Consider the following 20,085-nt stretch of genomic DNA (forward strand, 5'->3'; position numbering starts at 1 on the left):
TATATTGGGGATTTAATCCAGGGGTCCTTTACCACTGAGCTACATCCCCTGTCCTTTACACTTTTAATTTTTGAGGCAGAGTCTCGCTGTTACTGAGGACCTCACTAAATTCCTGAGGGCTGGCCTTACTCTTGAGATCCTGCTGCCTCAGCCTTCTGAGTCATTGGAATTACATTTGTGCACCCCTGTACCTGGCTTCAGGAGCCTTTTATATGCTTACACTTTTTGAGGATCTCAGAGAGCTTTCATTGTTGTGGGTTATATCTGTTGCTATTTCCCACATTAGAAATTAAAAAAATATAAACTTGTTGTTTCTGAGCCTTTTTCTGGGCCATTCTCATCTCTCTCTCCTCTTTTCCTTCATCTCTCCCACTTCCAAAATAAACCTGTATTGTGATCTTGCCTGTCATACTTAAGGTTTCTGTGGTAGTTTTGTTTTGTTTATGCTTATGTTTGGAGTACCATGGACTCCAAACCCAGTTTGTTACTTGCACCATTTCCTAAGTCTTAGCAATTTAATTTGTTTGCTCTGTGCGAAGAGTTTGTTCAGACTTGTTCTGGGAAATAAAATTAAGAGTTTGCCTAAATATTTTTCCCATTCAAGTTTTTCTTTGTGATCCTGGAAGAATTTTTAAAATGTGCAGTTATTTTTCTTATTGCAAAAATAGTGTATGTTCTTCATAAAAACTTGGAAAAACTCCAAAAAAAATTAATAAATGAAAATGAAGGAAACCCCACCTGTACTTTCAGTAATCTCTTAGTTTTCTCTTAGGATATTTTGAATTCATGTATACACATACACATATAAAACTCATTAATTTAATCTCTTATTTAAAATGTAATACTGGATTGTATTTATAAATAACTCATTTAATAGTAGTATTATAAGATGTAAATAGCAGGATTTTGTTCTTCACAGTTATCTATGAAGATAAAGACTGTATTGTATTCTACAGAATGGGTTTGATGTAATTCATTTATTTAATTAGTCCAGCATTTGTGGATATTTAGGTATTCGCCAGTTCTTTTTTTCAACTCCAAGGAACAATGCAACTTAAAAATCATTGTATGCATACTTATGCTAACTTTAAAGATAATAGGGTAGTTTTCCTCCAAACTCACTTTATAATCTCGCCGACATTTTAACCCATGATTTGTCAATCTTGACTAATAAGTCTTTAAGTCATGTATACTGTTTGATACTATACCAAAACTTGAAAAGTGGTGGTTTCTTAAAAGTCAGTTGTAAGGTAGAGTGAGAAATCTTATCAAAAATTTTTTCCTAATTGCTTATATGAAAATCCATTGTACTTTGGACTACTTATCCATGCATATAACTATGTGCATTGTCTTTTGGGACTCTTTGTCACTGAGTTATACATATATTTCAAATATTGATGTTTTATGACTCAAATTAAATCATAATAGTTAATATCACCACGATTTCTTCAGAACAATTGTTTAAGTTGGGAAGCTGTTAAAACCACCTTGGTAGATACAAATTTTGCAAAACTCTAATTATTGCTTGAAAGTTTGAATTTTATTATTGGCAAAAAATAATTTTGTTGAAGTCGTCCTTCAAGTAATAGGGTCTCTTTGTATATCCTCTTTTGCTTTTACTTTTTTCTTTTAGGCATCAGAGAGTGAACCCAGGGCTTTGTACTTGTTAGGCAAGTGCTCTGTCTTTGAGCTACATCCCCAACCCTCTGTGTGCATTTTCAAGAATGCTTTTTATTTGTTTTATTTCACTTTTCAAGGAATGCAATTATAACAGGATAATGTAAAGATCTTAATTGGCTTTATTTTTGATTCCATAGTCCTGCATACTTCTTTCCATAAAACAGAATAAAGTGTTCTGAAGAGCCGAACAGAAGAGTTGGGTTGTAAAAGAGAAGGGCTGAAAAAAAAAAAAAAAAAAAAAAAAGCAGAAACAAAGGACAAAAAGTGGATTGGTCATTTCAAAGTTATTTTCGTTGTAGGGCTCTGGGGACAAAAAGATAGAACAATAGAAACATAACAGGGTTTACTGAGCCAGTGGCAGTGGCACACACCTGTAATCCTAGCTACTCTGGAGGCTGGAGCGTATGGAAAGAGGATCACAAGTTTGATGCCAACATGGGCCATTTAGTGAGACCCTGTATCAAAATAAAATTTTAAAACGGATTTGGAGATGTTGCTCAGTGGTAGTGTGCTTGCCTAACATGCTGAGCCCCTGGGTTCAATCCCTAGAAAGGCTGAACAAATAAAAACCTTGAGATTACTTAAGGCTGCTTCTTTTTTGTAAGGACTAAAGCATTATCATTATCATTCTGGTTGAAATTAGCCTTTAGGAAATTTGGTTGTTATCTCTCATTTCTCCTGGTTTCTTGGTGACATTGAACTTTAGCACAGGTGACTCCATTTTGATTTTTAGTAATTCATTTTGGACCTGTTGTAGGAGTCTGGCCTCCAAACAGTGGCCACCTATAATTTTTATTTAAAGCAGTGTTGAATAGAAGATATGAAAATGGATATTCTTATCCTGCTCTAAGTCATTAATGGAAAGCATTGTCTTTCACCACTAAGTATAATGTTAGCTTACAGTTTTTCATAGATGCCCTTTATCAGATTTAGACAATTTATATTTAAATTTTGCTGAGAGTTTTATCACTTTTTTTACATCTGTTAAGATCTTATGGACTGGGCTTATAGCTCAGTGATAGAGTGCTTGCCGAGCTAGCATGTGAGGCACTGGTTCGCTCCTCAGCACCACATAAAAATAAAATAAATAAAATAAAAGTATTGTGTCCATCTACAACTAAAAATACTAAAATAAGATCTTATGGTTTTTCATACTTGTTCTATTATTATAATTAGTAGCTTTGGTGGTTTTTTAAATATTAACCCAACCTGTGATCCTGTATTAAACCATTAGTCATGGTATCTTTTTCATTTTGTGTATATAATTTCCATCTATAAGAATGTCATAGATGTTCAGTAAGCACTTATTGACTTAATTAAAACAGTGAGGCTGGGGTTATAGCTCAGTTGGTAGAGTGCTTGCCTTACAAGCACAAGGCCCTGGGTTCGATCCCCAGCACCACAAAAAAAAAAAAAAAAAAGGAAAAAAAAATCCCCAAATCTACCAAAACGGTGAGACTTCTTAAAGCGGTTTTCCATTTTTAGGAATCTTTAAAAACATTTGAAAAAAATCCAGTCATTTAATAAATCAAAAGTCTATAGTTACCTTATTCAGAGATCATTGCTCAACAACTTTATTAGGAATTAAGTGGTGACTCAGAAGGAAATAGAGAAGACCTTTTATATATTCCTTTAATTAAAGAACTTCAAAACCTGTTTATTTTAAATTCTACATATGGTTGTAGCAAGCTTTGATAATCTTGTTTCCTTGTTTCTACAGATCAGAAGCAATAAACTAAAAAGTGGAAAGGAGTTATCAGAGGTTGTTAAATTGACAGCATAAAAATTGATAACATTCAGTGGCATGGAGTGGGAGAAAAAGCATTGTGGAAAGAATTTTAAAAGCTTGGTAGCCAAGAGCTGTTTATAAGTCTTGATTATGAGTTTCAGACTATTAATGTTATATGCATAGTAAAAATAAGATATCAGAATTGGAAGAAACTAGTGAGTCTCTTACTATTTCTGAAACTTTGTGCTTTTTCATAGGGTAGATTTAACACATATGTTTAGAATGGCTATTGTAGAAGTGGTTTATACTAAGATGGTGGTGTCAGGTGTGGTGCTAGCTAGTTATCCTGGAGTTTTCTATTCTGCTGCTGCAATAATTTATATTCAAAATGATAGGGTCATCAACAAGAATTAAACTGTTTCCCAAATTCCTTATTAAAATGAGGGGAAATTTTAGAAATTTTATTTATATTTTAGAAAGAGTTTTCTCCCTTTGAAAGTTACTAGGAAAAATTGTTTGAATTTTTTTCAGACATTATGATGGAAGAACTTCATTTTTCATGTGATAAATAAGTAGATAAATGGGTTGTTGAGGTAAATTGATCACTTGCTATATGTTAGATTATTGGAAATCTGCTTTTAAAATACAGATGAATTCTGGGCATTTAGACTTTATGTTTGGAGTATGTGTTATTTTGTATGGTTACATAATGAATTATTACTAACTCAGTATCTTAAAACAAGGGTCTGTCTTATTTCACAATTTCCATGGGTCAGGAGTCCAGGCATGGCATAGCTGGATCATCATTTGAATCTCACAAAGCTGAGATCAAGTTGAGAGCCTGGATTGTCATCTGATTTGGAACTCTTCTAAGCCTGCTGTTTTTTTTTTTTTTTTTTTTTTTTTTTTTTTTTTTTAAACCCAGAGTATTTTTATTGCTTTATTAGCGATAAATTTTTTTTTTTTTTTTTTTTTTTGTATATGTGTTTAAGGGCCACATAAAAATAGATTGAAGAAACAGATCAAATTGAAATCCTAGATTAAAATGTTTGGTTTGAAGGTATAACAAATTTTATGCTTATGTTTGAAAAATTGTATAACTTTACATGAAAATATCATGAAGTATTTTTCTGTACTATTCTTTTTTTTTCCCCCTGCGGTGCTGGGGATTGAACTCAGGGCCTTGTGCTTGCAAGACGAGCACTCTACCAACTGAACTATCTCCCCAGCCCTTTTTCTGTACTATTCTAAATGTTTTCCCTAAAAGGAAAACATTAAAATATCTAAAATAGGTTAGATTAAGATTAGAGGACATCATAGGTATCTCTGCATTATAGATCTTTTGAACATGCATCCGTTTACAGAATTAATCATATATAAAAATGTTTATTTCATTATAGACCATAGAGAAATGAGTTGGTGACAACTGTACTTTGCACAACATTATCAACTCACGTCAGCCACAAGCATGTCTTTGGTATGTGCATAATAGAAAGAAGTTCATTTACCCCTCATCAAAACTTTTACAGGTTTACTTAGAAGTAAAGATGAAGGTGTAGAAATGTGAAATATGTTGTGTAATTTTTCTATCTTTCACACAACATCCTAAGAAGCTTGATGTTTTTTGCCAGAATTCAGTTTGTCATTGCTTATAGGATTGAGGCCCTCATTTGCTACAGACTCCCCCCTAACCCCCGCTGGCATATGACTCTCCACAACAATATGATTCATTTCTTTAAGGTCAGCAGGAGTGGTTTACTTTCTTAAGGTCATCAGGAGAGCCTCTCTGTGCTCTTTACGGTATCTATGATTCTAGAGCTTTTTAAAGTATTCACATGATTAGGTCGGACCCATCAAGATACTCTGCCTTTTGATTGACTGAATGCCAGCTGATAGGGACCTTAGTTTTATTTGTGTGCATGTGTGTGTATACATAAGCAAACTTAACCTAGCTAGAATATTAGTGTGAAATCCTAGGAATTATGCCCACATTCAAGGGAAGGGGCTTGTACACCAGATGATGGAAATTCTGGTGGGTCATCTTAGCAGTATGCCTGTTATAGGGTTATTAAAGACAATAGTGACTCCCTTGTTCATTAAAAATGGGATTTTTCCTATGTTCTGAGCATTTCTGTAGGCCCTGGAAATGTAACGCTAAGAAAGCTCAATATATGAGATGGAGGAGAGACAGACAATAAAGTACTATTTATAATGTCTTTCAATAATTCAGATGCAGTAGCGTTATAACCAGGCTACAATGTAAACACCAAAGAGAAGGTGTAGGAAGGGCATAGAAGTTCAGTCAAGAAGAGTTTACTGAATATCTGGAAAAGGTAAAGATGCTATAGTTCTCAGAACTATAAAATTAAAAAAAAAATTGTTTACTGATTTTTCAGGAAGAAAAGCTTAAGATGATGAAATTATTAAATGACTTTTCTTTTCCTCTAGATGGTATACCTCAAGTTTACTATTTTGGCCCTTGTGGTAAATACAATGCTATGGTGCTGGAACTGCTGGGACCTAGTTTGGAAGACTTGTTTGACTTGTGTGACAGAACATTTTCTCTTAAAACAGTTCTCATGATAGCTATACAACTGGTAAGTAAAGCAGGGTGTTTTGGAGTTGTTTGAAAAATTATGTTTTGTTGATCACAAATTTTAAATGAAAAGTTATATTGAAGTTTTGTGATATTATCTTAGGAGCATTTGACTTACCAGATACAAATGTTTCTACTTTTCATATGGTCTTTCTAGGATGGATATAACATAAAATAACTGTCAAGTGCACTTAGTTGTATGAAAATTGATATCTTTAAAAACATAATGTTCACTTTGAGATGTTAGTTGTTTCTGGCACTCTTTTCTTGTATAAGGTGAACACTTTGAAATAGTCCCCTCAGAAACTTGGATTCTTGGTAATAGACTTTAATGGACTAATAAGAAACAAACTAGCGAGAGTCTTACTAATTATTTAAATTTCAGGGAACCTATGGGAAAGCAATTCAGAGGATGATGTTAAGACAATTTTGAAATAAATACCAATATTAGTATGCTATAGTTGTCTTAAAATTGTTTTTATTCTATGACTTATTAATTCTGCTTCTCCAAATTTATCATATGGAAGTGTTCAGATATATTTAAAGTTTTATGTGCAAAAATTGATAATAAAAAATGGGAAGCAACCAAATGTGCAGAATCAACAAGATAAGTTGGGTAAATTATTAATAGCCATAAAATAATATGTAGCTAGTAAAAAGCATGTACTGAAAGAATGTTTCGTGACCTGGAATATGCTCATATACATATTGTTAATTAAAAGCTTAGATATTGGAATGTTATATATTACATATTCTAAAGTAATAAACAAACTAGAATGGACTGCGTGACTATATATTTGCATTGTATCATTAATCATGATCATTATTAAGTGAAACAGCTTTTAAATTTTCTTATTTGTAGTGTTTTATTTTGTGAATTTGTATATTAAATATTATTTGAGGGCCCGTAAAACCGTTAATATAAGTGTAATATATTATTAGAAGATTTGGATTCCAAAATTTTTTAGTTTCAAGATCTTATTTTTAAGAGTTTAATGCCTAGAAAAATATAAGCATGTTATAAAGAAAAAGAAATACTCTTGTATTTATTGAACAATTTAAACACTTAAGTTTCTTTAGTATAATTATAGAAGTTGCTTGATTATTATAGCTTGGTGCAGTGGGTCATGCCTATAATCCTAGCTGCTTGGAAGGTTGGGGTGTGAGGACTGAAAGTCAGGGTCAGCTTGGGAAAATTAAGAAGACCTTGTCTCAAAAAATAAAAAGGGCTGGGAGAGTAACTCACTGGTAGAGTGACCCTGGGTTTAATCCTCAGTACCAGGAAAAAAACAAAAGTTGCCTGCTTACTGAACTAAGGAAGAATAATGCAACCTTGTAAGTATGTCTGTTTATATTTCTGAGCCTAAGTTTTTTTTTAATCAGTAAAGCTTTTTGATTTTATGAGACAGTATCCTCTGTCAATGTTGATTGAGTCAGACTTGCTGGTGACCTTAATAGTAAGGGCAAACATTTAAAATCATAATTGGATATGTATGTGTGTGTGTGTGTATGTGTGTGTGTGTGTGTGTGTGTGTGTGTGTATAATATATATATTTGAGCAATTATAGACTGATGTCTTGCTTTTAAAGGATTGAAACAGTTTCTAATATTTTTATGTTGTTTTCATTGGGATAATTCTCTCTTACCTCTATTTGATATTAATCAAAACCTAAAATAAAATTCCTCTTCTTTTTTTTTTTTTTTTAACCCAGATTTCTCGCATGGAATATGTCCATTCAAAGAACTTGATATACAGAGATGTAAAACCTGAAAACTTCTTAATAGGACGACCAGGAAACAAAACCCAGCAAGTTATTCATATAATAGATTTTGGTTTGGCAAAGGAATATATTGATCCAGAGACAAAGAAACATATACCCTACAGAGAACACAAGAGCCTTACAGGAACAGCTAGATATATGAGCATAAACACACATTTAGGAAAAGGTACGTGTACCTTTCGTAAGGTATGGATGTTTGAATTTAGCAGCTGTGCTCACAGTATATTTATATTTGTTATTATGGTTCCTTTTTTGCCTTTCACAATAGTTTGTATTGTAATTTTCACTTATCACATAACCTAGAGTTTGCTTTCATTTATATTATAATAATACTTTTAAAGTAAGTGCTGTGGAGTAAATGAATGACAGATTTCCTTACATTCATTGTGTCTTTTTTTCCCTCATGTAACCTGAAATGTTCAACTTGGATACAGTTAGTGGGATACATATGATTATTCTATTAAAGAATATGAGGAAATGCCTACTTTTAATTGATTTGTTGCATGTGGAATTTTTTTTTTTTTTTTTTGGGTGCTGGGGATCGAACCCAGGGCCTTGTGCTTACGAGGCAAACACTCTACCGACTGAGCTATCTCTCTAGCCCCGCATGTGGAATTTTTTAAGACGTAGCTCTCCTGTATGGTTAGCCAGGGAAGCAGTAAGCTCGTTTTGTAGAGGGGGCAGAATTAGTTGCCTTCTAATGCCAACTTAACTATATCCTAATTGTATGACTTCTGGTTAAGTTCTTAAACTTTTTAAGAGAGTTTCTTATTTGTAAGAAGAATAGAAATTATTACTAACATTGCAGGGGTTTTGTAACTTTTCTTTTTTCTAGTATCTAATCCAGGATTACAATTAATTAATTTGTTGTATCACTTTAGTCTTTTTACGTGGAGCAGTTCCTTGGCCTTTCTTATAGCTATGACCTTAATATTTTTGAGGAACACAGGCTATTTGACAGAATGTTCTCAATTTGGGTCTGTTTTTCTTTATAGTTAGATTTTGGCATGCCTGTTTAATACAAATATAGAAGTGGTATGCTCTCATTGTATCATATTGGGGGCTCAGGATCTAATCATAAAGCAACTAGTTCTAAGTAGATTTGATCACTTCCTTAGAGTGGCATCTGATGAGTTTATCCACTAAAAACTTCTTAGTTCCTCTTTGTAATTAAAAATTATTTTTCTATAGACCTTTGAGATTATGTAAATATGGTCTTTATTAAACTTTTACCCACTACATTTAGCATGTATAGATAATTTTGTCATTCCTTGCATATTTAATAGTTTACATTCAAACATAAATACAAACTTTCCCTTTTCCCTCATTTTTGATTTACAACTGTATAGATTTATGAGTTCTTATTTAATGTGTTTTATATTGAATGCATTATGATCATTATTTATTTTGATGCTCTAAATCTCAGATTTGGCCACTGGTTGCTCCTTCTCTGGTTCCTCTTGTCATGTTCTCATGATTCTTTGAGCACTTCCCTTCTCTGGTTGCAAAAAATACTTCCAGATTCATCTTGTAATTTCTCTGCTCCAACCTCATCGCAAGCCATTTTTTTTAAGAAGTTCTAGTACCTTTTACTGAATATTGGTGGTATTCAGAAACCAAGATTTGTCCCTTGGATAACCTCATTGCTATGGTTTGTTTTTGCTGCTATGCTCTTTTTGAAGCAAAGCTAAGAAATGTATGTATATGTGTACATGTACATATACATATATATATACACACACAAATATGCCTACACATATATATGACATACATATTTTAGTACATATTAAAAACATCAAGTTTATACTTGATACTTCTGATTTTAATTTATCACAACAAAGTTGTATTCCCGAGCCATATTTATAATTTTTTCCTTTTCTGTATTTATATTTTCCTTTAACTTCACTCACTTTTAGAGACCTGTGATACTCAGAAGTAGCTTCAAACTGCCAAATGATACCACTTTGTAAAGCAAGTTTATTAGGACTATAATATTTATAATTCTTATTTTATTGACAAATGCTTCTTAAAATTGAAGTTTAAAATTTATATGGAGTATAGTACATAATGTCTGAATGTATGAATTTGAGAGTACTGATGAAAATACATGCCATGTAACCCATAGTCCTTATCAAGATTTAGAACATTATTGTTACCTTAAAGGCTTCCTTCTTATTTCTTCTCAGTCCCTGCCTTCTCCAGAAGCAAGCACTGATGTGATTTTTCTCACCATAAATTAATTTTGCTGATTCTATTATGTCATGTAATTGGAACCATCTGTCTTCTTATGCAGTAAAATCTCTGTGAGATTCTTATTTTTCTAAGTATCAGTAGTTTATTCATTTTAATGCTGAGTACTAGTCAATGGCAGAAACATACTATATGTTTTAATGTTGACAAATAATTGGATTGTTAACAGTTTTTGACATTATAAGTAAAATTTTTGTGGCATTCTTGGCATGTTTTTTGTGGGCATAAGTTCTCTTAGAATTGTTGGGTGGTATGATAAGTGTGATTTAGCTTTATAAGAAACTCATTCAGGAGCTGGGGCTGGGGCTTAGTGGTAGGCACTTGCATCGCGTGTGTGAGGCACTGGTTTCCACCCTCAATTCGACATAAAAAAAATAAATAAGTTAAAAAAAAAAGAATGTAAAAAGAGAAAAAGAAAATCAGTTCCCCAAAGTGTTCACACTTTTTTATATTTCCACCAACAGCAAATGAGAGTGCTTCCATTTTCGACAGCATTTGGCAGTCATTCTTTCTCATTTAGGCACTAATGGTATTTGTTGGTATTTTATTTCCCTGTGCTTAACATTTTGAAGCTCTGTTTTATGTGTTTATTGACCATTTGTATATCTTCTGTGAATTTTTTGAATATATCTTTTGTTAATCATTTTGTTGTTGATTTATAGGAGTTCCTTATATGTTCTGGATATAAGTCCTTTGTCAAATATAAGCATGGTAGGAATCTTTATATATTCTAGATACACATCTTGTCAAGTATAGGCATTGTGAATATTTATTCCTAAAAACCAGTTAGTATGTATCCATAATCACTGTTCAGAAGTGCCTTACAATATAAAAGCAGGCTTGACAGGACTTTAGGAGCCATCTCATTCAGCTTCTGACTTCTGATCTTAGCTTCTCTAACCATCCTCCCCACAAACTTAACTATATACTGCATGTATGTCTGTTCTAAAAAGCATCTTTCTTGACAGTCTGCCTAATAGTAGGCTCATGGTATTTTTTCTTTTCAGACATTTGAAATACCCGAAAAATTATGTTTGTCTTTCTTTATAAAAAGTAAGTTTCAAACACCTAAAATCATAAACATAATTTTTATTCAGATGATATTTTTGGTGAGTTTCAATAGCAAACTTTTGTGGTAGATTTAAAATATAGTTGTGTAGAGATACAACTTTCAGGATTGTGCCTTCTATTAAAACCAGGCACACCTTTATTTGTATATGCAGTGTCTGAGAAATTTTCATTTCATGGGAGTTGTTAACAGACTATTTTATAGCAAGTAACAAAGGTTCACCGCTGTTTTATTGTGAGGCATTAAGTCACAACTTCCTTATGGCCTAATGTTCTTTATCTGAACAATGGTAAGTATAATAGCATTCTATTTGTAGAAATGGCAAAGCAAGTCTGATTTGTTTGTCCTTGTTGGTAAAAGCCTTCTGAGCTTGGGAAATGACATTTAACTATTGCAGTAATCTCTTTTTACTCCTCTTTCAGGAAGAAAACAAAAATTATTTCTTTGGCAAGTATTGCAAACAACAAAAACTTCGATATTTATTTTCCCTCTTTTATAAAAGCCCTGCTTCTCAATTTTTGCATAAATGGGTAATATTAATAGAAAAACCTATTTGTTTGCCAGATTGCATGAATTCCTATTTAAAAATAAATGAAGAGTAACATAAAGTGGTATATGAGTTTAGGTGCTGAAGAATTAAAGCATAATGTAAGTTTGAAGTGCCTGTCACATGGAATATTTTGTGGTAGTTTAAATTTGGAGTATATGACTTTGAAACAGTCATTAAAATGAAAAAAGAACAGAGAAACTGATTTCACTTTGTGCATTTCTAACTTCTGCCCTCCCTGCTTTGTCTGGGCCTTGGTGATTACTTTTAAACCTCATTCATTCATTCATTCTTGAGCACTTCTTTGCTTACATGAACTTTTCAAAATAGAGATAATTTGGTCACAGGAACATTATATGGGTTTATAAATATTTCCCCTTTTTGAATATTGACACAATTTCAGGTTTAAAGAGGGAAAAAAATGTTCCTAATGTGGAAAAATAGAATAAAATCACATTTCAGGATTTACTATCTTTTTCTTTTATCTATTGATATTAAGGAGGCAATTTATGTTCAGAAGGCAGATGTAGTGATTCCCTTTTACATCTTTTCATATTTGGTATTTGGTTAAGTGACTGCCTAAGATGATATGTGAATTTCCCATAGTCTACTTATGAAAGCTTTTTTTAAAAAAATGTTGTCACGTTGAATTGTTGTTTTGTGTATGGTGTAATGTCTCTTTGTGGTTATCTTTTTAAAGATATTTTTAAAAAACTGCTTTGAACTTCATTTTATAATCTTTCTTTGGATCACTCCTCCCCCTCTTTATATCTTTTGTTGAAGTCATTTGAGATTAAGCAAATACTGTATACATTTCTCTTTGGTAAGCAGTCTTGAAATGAAATTCAAGTCTTTTTTTTTAAACTTGATTATTCAAGAGTAAAGAGAGTAGGATTTGAAGAATAAATTAGAAGCTGCTTTGTAACTGTTACTAAGAAAAGTTTGTATGCTATAGAAAATTTATTTCAGTCTTCTGAGTAGGGGAGAGGAATCACAGAATTATGCTTTTAAAAAGGCATCTTATTTCCATAGTTCATTTTGTGATGTGATTCGTTTAATTTCTAGGTGAATTGTCCAAATTCCTGAGATCTGTTCTGTAAGCTACGGAAACAGGGTTTTAACAGTTTATTATTTTTTTTTATTTTACTTTATTGTAATCAAATGGTATACATGTTGTTTCTCTGTTTGTACATGGCGTAAAGGCATACCATTTGTGTAATCATAAATTTACATAGAGTAATGTTGTTTGATTCATTCTGTTATTTTTCCCCTTCCCCCACCCCTCCCACCCCTCTTTTCCCTCTATACAGTGCTTCCTTCTTCCATACTTGCCCCCCTCCCTAACCTAACACTAACCCTTCCCTCCCCCCATTATGTGTCATCATCTACTTATTAGTGATATCATTCTTCTTTTGGCTTTTTGAGATTGGCTTATCTCACTTAGCATGATATTCTCCAATTTCATCCATTTGCCTGCAAAAGCCATAATTTTATCATTCTTTATGGCTGAGTAATATTCTATTGTATATATATATATATACCACAGCTTCTTTATCCACTCATCAATTGAAGGACATCTAGGTTGGTTCCACAGTCTGGCTATTGTGAATTGAGCAGCTATGAACATTGATGTGGCTGTATCTCTGTAGTATGCTGATTTTAAGTCCTTTGGGTATAGGCCAAGGAGTGGGATAGCTGGGTGAAATGGAGGGTCCATTCCAAGTTTTCTAAGGAATCTCCACACTGCTTTCCAGAGTGGCTGCACTAATTTGCAGTCCCACCAGCAATGTATGAGTGTACCTTTCTCCCCACATCCTCGCCAACACCTGTTGTTGCTCGTATTCTTGATAATCGCCATTCTAATTGAGGTGAGATGGAATCTTAGGGTGGTTTTGATTTGCATTTCTCTTATTACTAGAGATGTTGAACATTTTTCCATATGTTTGTTGATTGCTTGTAGATCTTCTTCTGTGAAGTGTCTATTCATTTCCTTAGCCCATTTGTCGACTGGATTATTTGAATTCTTGGAGTAGAGTTTTTTGAGTTCTTTATAGATTCTGGAGATTAGTGCTCTATCTGAAGTATGATTGGCAAAGATATTCTCCCACTCTGTAGGCTCTTTCTTCGCATTGCTGATAGTTTCCTTTGCTGAGAGAAAGCTTTTTAGTTTGAATCTATCCCAGTTATTGATTCTAGCTTTTATTTCTTGTGCTATGGGAGTCCTGTTAAGGAAGTCTGGTCCTAAGCTGACATGTTGAAGATCTGGACCTACTTTTTCTTCTATAATCTGCAGGGTCTCTGGTCTGATTCCAAGGTCCTTAATCCATTTTGAGTTTAGTTTCATGCATGGTGAGAGATATGGGTTTAGTTTCATTCTGTTGCATATGGATTTCCAATTCTCCCAACACCATTTGTTGAAGAGGCTATCTTTTCTCCATTGCATATTTTTGGCCCCTTTGTCTAGTATGAGAAAATTGTATTTATTTGGGTTTGTGTCCGTGTCCTCTATTCTGTACCATTGATCTACCTTTTTTATTTTGGTACCAATACCATGCCGTTTTTGTTACTATTGCTTTGTAGTAGAGTTGAAGATCTGGTATTGCAATACCCCCTGTTTCACTCTTCCTGCTAAGGATTGCTTTAGCTATTCTGGGTTTCTTATTCTTCCAGATGAATTTCATAATTGCTTGCTCTATTTCTGTAAGGTACATCATTGGGATTTTAATTGGAATTGCATTGAATTTGTATAGCACTTTAGGTAGTATGGCCATTTTGACAATATTAATTCTTCCTATCCAAGAACATGGAAGATCTTTCCATCTTCTAAGGTGTTCTTTAATTTCTTTCTTTAGTGTTGTATAGTTCTCATCGTAGAGGTCTTTCACCTCTTTTGTGAGATTGATTCCCAAATATTTTATTTTTTTCGAAGCTATTGTGAATGGGGTAGTTTTCCTAATTTCTCTTTCTGAAGATTCATCACTTATGTATAAAAATGCATTGGATTTATGAGCATTGATCTTGTAACCTGCTACTTTACTGAATTCACTTATGAGTTCTAAGAGTTTTCTGGTGGAATTTCCAGGTTCCTCTAAATATATAATCATGTCATCAGCGAACAGGGATAGTTTGAGTTCTTCTTTTCCAATTCGTATCCCTTTAATTTCTTTGGTTTGTCTAATTGCTCTGGCTAGAATCTCAAGAACGATGTTGAATAGAAGTGGTGAAAGAGGGCATCCCTGCCTTGTTCCAGTTTTTAGGGGGAATGCTTTCAGTTTTTCACCATTTAGAATGATATTAGCCATGGGCTTAGCATAAATGGCCTTTACAATGTTAAGGAATGTTCCCACTATCCCTATTTTTTCTAGTGTTTTGAGTATGAAGGGGTGCTGTATTTTATCAAATGCTTTTTCTGCATCTATTGAAATAATCATGTGATTCTTGACTTTAAGTCTATTGATATGGTGAATGACATTTATTGATTTCCTGATGTTGAACCAACCTTGCATCCCTGGGATGAAACCCACTTGATCGTGGTGCACTATCTTTTTAATATGTTTTTGTATGCGATTTGCTAAAATTTTGTTGAGAATTTTTGCGTCGATGTTCATTAAGGATATTGGTCTGAAATTTTCTTTCCTTGATGAGTCTCTGTCTAGTTAGAAACACATGTTTACATTTTACAATTACATTTGAACAGTTTAAAAATATAAATAAATATAAAATAAATAAATACATTTAAAAAATTCCTTTCATGATTCCTTGTTCTTTTAAACAGTATGATAAGCATAAATGATATTTTATTGGTATTTCAGGATAAACAGTTTTTGCACGTTTGCTATTTCATATATATATATCTTGAGATATATATATGATCTCATATATCTTGAGATCTGTTGAGGAATATTAGGATGTATATTTTTATCTAAATAAATGTAGAGAAAATGCTATTTGTATTTCATAACAAATTTTTTGGGTTTTTGTCTTTCCTTCAACTGTATTTTCTCTTACTTTTTTATATTATGTACATATACCTACTTCTGGCAGCTATTTGTGTTTCTCTTTTGAATTCCTTCTTTTAACCTGGTAGCCATACTTACTGAAACTGTATCTAAATTAAGAGAACGAAATACCAAGAAAGAACTTCTTTAAAAATTAAGTGAATGCATATACTGAATCAGTTGCTCAGAAAACTCTCTTATTTTAAAATTGTCTCAATATTGCTAGATTAGGTTTTGGATTGGTGAGCAATTTGCTGCATATTGTCTTGAATATTTTTTTTTCTTTTTCCTTTTATATTTGTATTCTTATATTTTTAAAACTCATCTTTATTGAGTAAATTTGAAAAATGTGAGCCTAGAGAATTTTACAGAAGATGTATTCTGGGTGCCAGGGAAAATAATTTTAATAATTTAGAAATATTAAGTGAAAGTTTTACTTGCATATAGTAATTTTTATACAGCAATGATTTATATTTTGTTCAAAGAGAATTTTGTTGTCTTTTGGCCTCATTGTTTTGTATACTAGTAGAAAATGCAGTAGTAAGTTTATTTTAGCAAGCATAATGTGTGTAGTAGAAAGTTTCCTGCTTCGAAGTGAGGCATTTGGTGTATTTTTTTTTTTTTTTTTTTGACAGAGATACATTTAAGTTAATGAAAAAAGGAATATTTTTCTGTTGTTGAATATTGAATTAAAATTTCAATTGAAATGGAAGGTTATAGGCAATTGAGAAATGAAATCAGATTTTAAAAGAGAAAAATAAAGTTGAACCATGACAGTGAATTTTTAAAAAGAAAATCACTGCATAAGCTTTGCAGTAAACATTTTATTAAATGTTGAACTTGACTTTGCTTGCTGAAATAAGACCTAGTCCACACTGGTGGACTGCAACCCAGTACTTCATTTATTAAGTATATATTCACACCTAACCTTATGAATTTTACTTTGCTTATTTGAGATTACTAATATCTACTTTCAGTGAAGTTATAATTTGAAAAGATCAGTTGTTGAAGCAGGGACACAAATTAAGCTGTTATAAGTGTTGGTTATGTTTATGTGGTACATATGTTTGTAAAGAGCAAACTTTTTAATTGACGTTTTATATTACTTTAAAATTGAACCTATTAAAAGAATTTTAAGTTACACCTGTTATAAAGCATATTGTCTCTTTCTAGTTTCTTTACTTGTTAATAGCAAGAGTCCCTATAATGATTCTTGGCTTTGAAGTAAACATCCATTTTCAAACAGGACTTCTCAGTTAAGCAGTTTAAAAAATGTGAACAGAGTTAATAAGGGCCAGACTGCCTTTGAGAGGTCTTTTTCATGTAGGAGACCTGAGGGGGTGTTCTTTAGTTACTGTGTTTCAAAGAGAAAGCTTTCCTACGACTTCTGTTACTTACTACCTAGTGAAATTTATTTTCAGATACGTCCGTTGGTGAAAGAACACAAAGAAAGGAATTATGAGGGTAAAAAGTATTTTGGATTGAGTTTCAGTAGTAGGTTTATTTTACTGGCTTATATTTATGGCTTGAATTTTTAAATGCCTTGAAGGTTATAAGACTAATACTGTTTTTTGATATGACCAAAGAGGTCAGGTCACCTTATGATCATGCCTTGTTGGCACTGTGGTAACTGAAGTCTCTCTTGGATGGAATTCAAAGAGGAATTGCCTTTTATACTGAGTTCTTTTCCTTAACAAAAGAGTCTTACTGTAGAGCTCAATATGCTTTTATATATTTTTTAAGACTTTTAAGTTATATCATTCATTCATACACACACACACACACACACACACACACACACACACATACATTTGTACATATTTGGGGAATAATCTATATATCCCATATGTATATTGTATAATATATATATATTATCCTGTAGGATATAATATATATCCATCCTGCATATGTGTGTGCATTTATCTTATAGGATATATGTGCTATTTTCATATATAATATATATATATCTTGCATATATATAATATATTAATTTCACTTACACATTTTCTGATTTTTTTGATACTGTTGCAAAGGCATTGATTTTTATATTCAACTTCCAGTTGTTCCTTGCTAGTATAGAAATGCAGTTGATTTTTATATATTGATCTTGTATCCTATTAACCTTGCTAAAACTTGTTCTAATAGTCCTTTGGTAGATTATTTTGAATTTTATACATACATAATAGACATGTTGTTGGTTAAGAAAAAATAGTTTTACTTTTTCCTCACTAATATTTTAATGTTTTCCTTGCTTTTTTGTATTGGCAAGAACTTTCAGTACAAATTGAATAGAAAGGATAAGAGTACAAATTTTTGTTTTGATCCTGATCTGATAGATATCTTTCACCATATAATAAAATTATGTTAGTTGTAGGTTTTTTATAGTTGTCCTTTGTTAGAATGAATTTATTTCTATTGCTAATTTGGGAGTTTTTATTCTGAATGCATGTTGGATTTTGTCAAGTAACCTTTCCTATATTTGAGATAATTACATGATTTATATCTTTTGAATGAAGTCCAATATATCAGTTTTCTCTTAGTGTTTATGTGTTTTTATGGCCAATCTGACTATTCTCCAGATTGCCAATATTTTCTCCTATTTTTTCTTCTATTAGTTTTATAATTTGGGTTCTTATATTTAAAGTTATTCATTTTGAAGGTTTGTTGTTTTTGTTTTGGTTTGCTTTTAGTGTGGGGTAAAAGTTGAGATTCAACCTTACATTCAGAGGATAAACCTTACTTAGTCATGGTATATTATCTTTTTAAGTTTGTTTGTTTGTTTTGGTCTAATTATAAGGGATATTTCCTATAATTTCTGTTGCTTGCATTGTCTTTGTTTTTGTTAACAGGGTAATGTGGTGAGTTGGGAACTCTTCTGTTTATAAGAGTTTATATAGAATTGGTATTCTTCCTTAACTGTTTAATAGAATTTACCTTGAAGGTTTTTTGATATTACCTGGGTCTTAATATTTGAGAAAGTTTTGAGTTATAAATTATATTTCTTTAATTGATAGAGAGCTATTCACATTTTTTTCTTGTGGTAGTTTTGGCAATTTATAGCTTTCAAAGTATTTGTTTATCTCAGTTGTTGAATATATTGATATAATGTTGACTCACTGTATATTTTTCTCTTCTCCCCTCTCTTCTTTCCCCTCTCCCCTTCTTTTCCTGCAGTACTGGGGAATTGAATCCAGAGGTATTCTGTCACCAAACTACTACTCCCCAGTCCAGGCCCCCCAATCTTTTTTAAAGACTCTACTTTTTTCCCGCATTTTTTAATTGGTGCATTATAGTTATATGTAATGGTGAGATTTGTTGGTGAGCACATAATATAGCAATAAAATTTGGCCAATAACATTCCCCAGTATTTCCCCTTTTCCTCCCCTCCTTCCTTCCCCTGCTCCCTTTCCTCTACTATACTGATGATCTTCCTTCGATTTTCATAACCCCCTTACCCCCAACACCTTTCTTTTTCTTTCTTGTCTCTAGTTTCCACATGTGAGAGAAAACATGCAACCCTTTACCTTCTGAGTTTGACTTAATTCACTTAACATTGTCAAATTGTATCCATTTACCTGCAAATGATGTAATTTCATTTTTATTTATGGCTGAATAAAACTGTGTTTGTATAGCACATTTTCTTTATCCATTCATCCACTGGTGGACACCAAGGCCCAACCCTTTTCATTTTTTATTGTGAGACAGTCTTGCTAGGTCACTGAGACTGGCCTCGAACTTGCAATCCTCTGCCTCAGCCTACTGAGTCACTCGGATCACCATGTCCAGCTTCATTTTTTTTTTCTATTGTCTATTTTCTCCTTTATCATTATTTTCTGCTTTTTTTTTTTTTTACTTATTTTGAATAGTATTAATAGGAATACAGACATAGATAAGTGGTTCAGAATACAAAGTCCCAACATTGACCTCAGACAGGTCAGGTGGTTTTTGAGAATTATGCTGAAGCAACTAAAAGGGAAAGGATAGTCTTGTCAGTAAACAGTATAAGTAGATATCAACATTGGAAAACATGAATCTAAACTTTTACCCCACACTAAAAGCAAAATTAAAAAAAAAAAAAACAACCCAAAACAACAAACCTTCAAAATGAATAATAACTTGAAATGTAAAAACCCAAATTATAAAACTAATAGAAGAAAAAATTGGAAATCTGGAGAGTAGTCAGAGCTCTTATTGGACATAAAAACACATAAACACTAAGAGAAAACTGATACATTGGACTTCATAAAATGTAAAACTTCTTTTAAAAATGCTGTTAAGAATACAACAACAAAAAGTAATCTGTAGTCTCAAAAAGTATTTGCAAAATTTACATCTGAAAATGACTTGTATCCACAGTATGCCAAGAACTATTACAAGTTTATGACAAATAATCTAATTTTTAAAATTAGCAAAAAGATGAATAATTAGTAAAGAT

At 32.3% G+C, this 20,085-nt stretch overlaps 1 protein-coding gene across 16 annotated transcripts in view; it reads left to right on the forward strand.

Moving 5' to 3' along the window:
- CSNK1G3 (casein kinase 1 gamma 3) overlaps positions 1–20,085 on the forward strand; it is a 72,704-nt gene that overhangs the window by 25,351 nt on the left and 27,268 nt on the right. For all 16 annotated transcript variants that reach the window (XR_013764790.1, XM_079145810.1, XM_079145811.1 and 13 more), the window contains 2 exons: positions 5,858–6,006; positions 7,718–7,952. Coding sequence is in view for 15 of the 16 variants with exons in the window: in XM_079145810.1 (XP_079001936.1) it covers positions 5,858–6,006; positions 7,718–7,952 (384 nt within the window). In the remaining variant the exon portion in view is untranslated. The remainder of the gene's footprint in view (positions 1–5,857; positions 6,007–7,717; positions 7,953–20,085) is intronic.

This window comes from Sciurus vulgaris (assembly GCF_902686455.1).
Source record: "Sciurus vulgaris genome assembly, chromosome: 6".
NCBI lineage: Eukaryota > Metazoa > Chordata > Mammalia > Rodentia > Sciuridae > Sciurus > Sciurus vulgaris.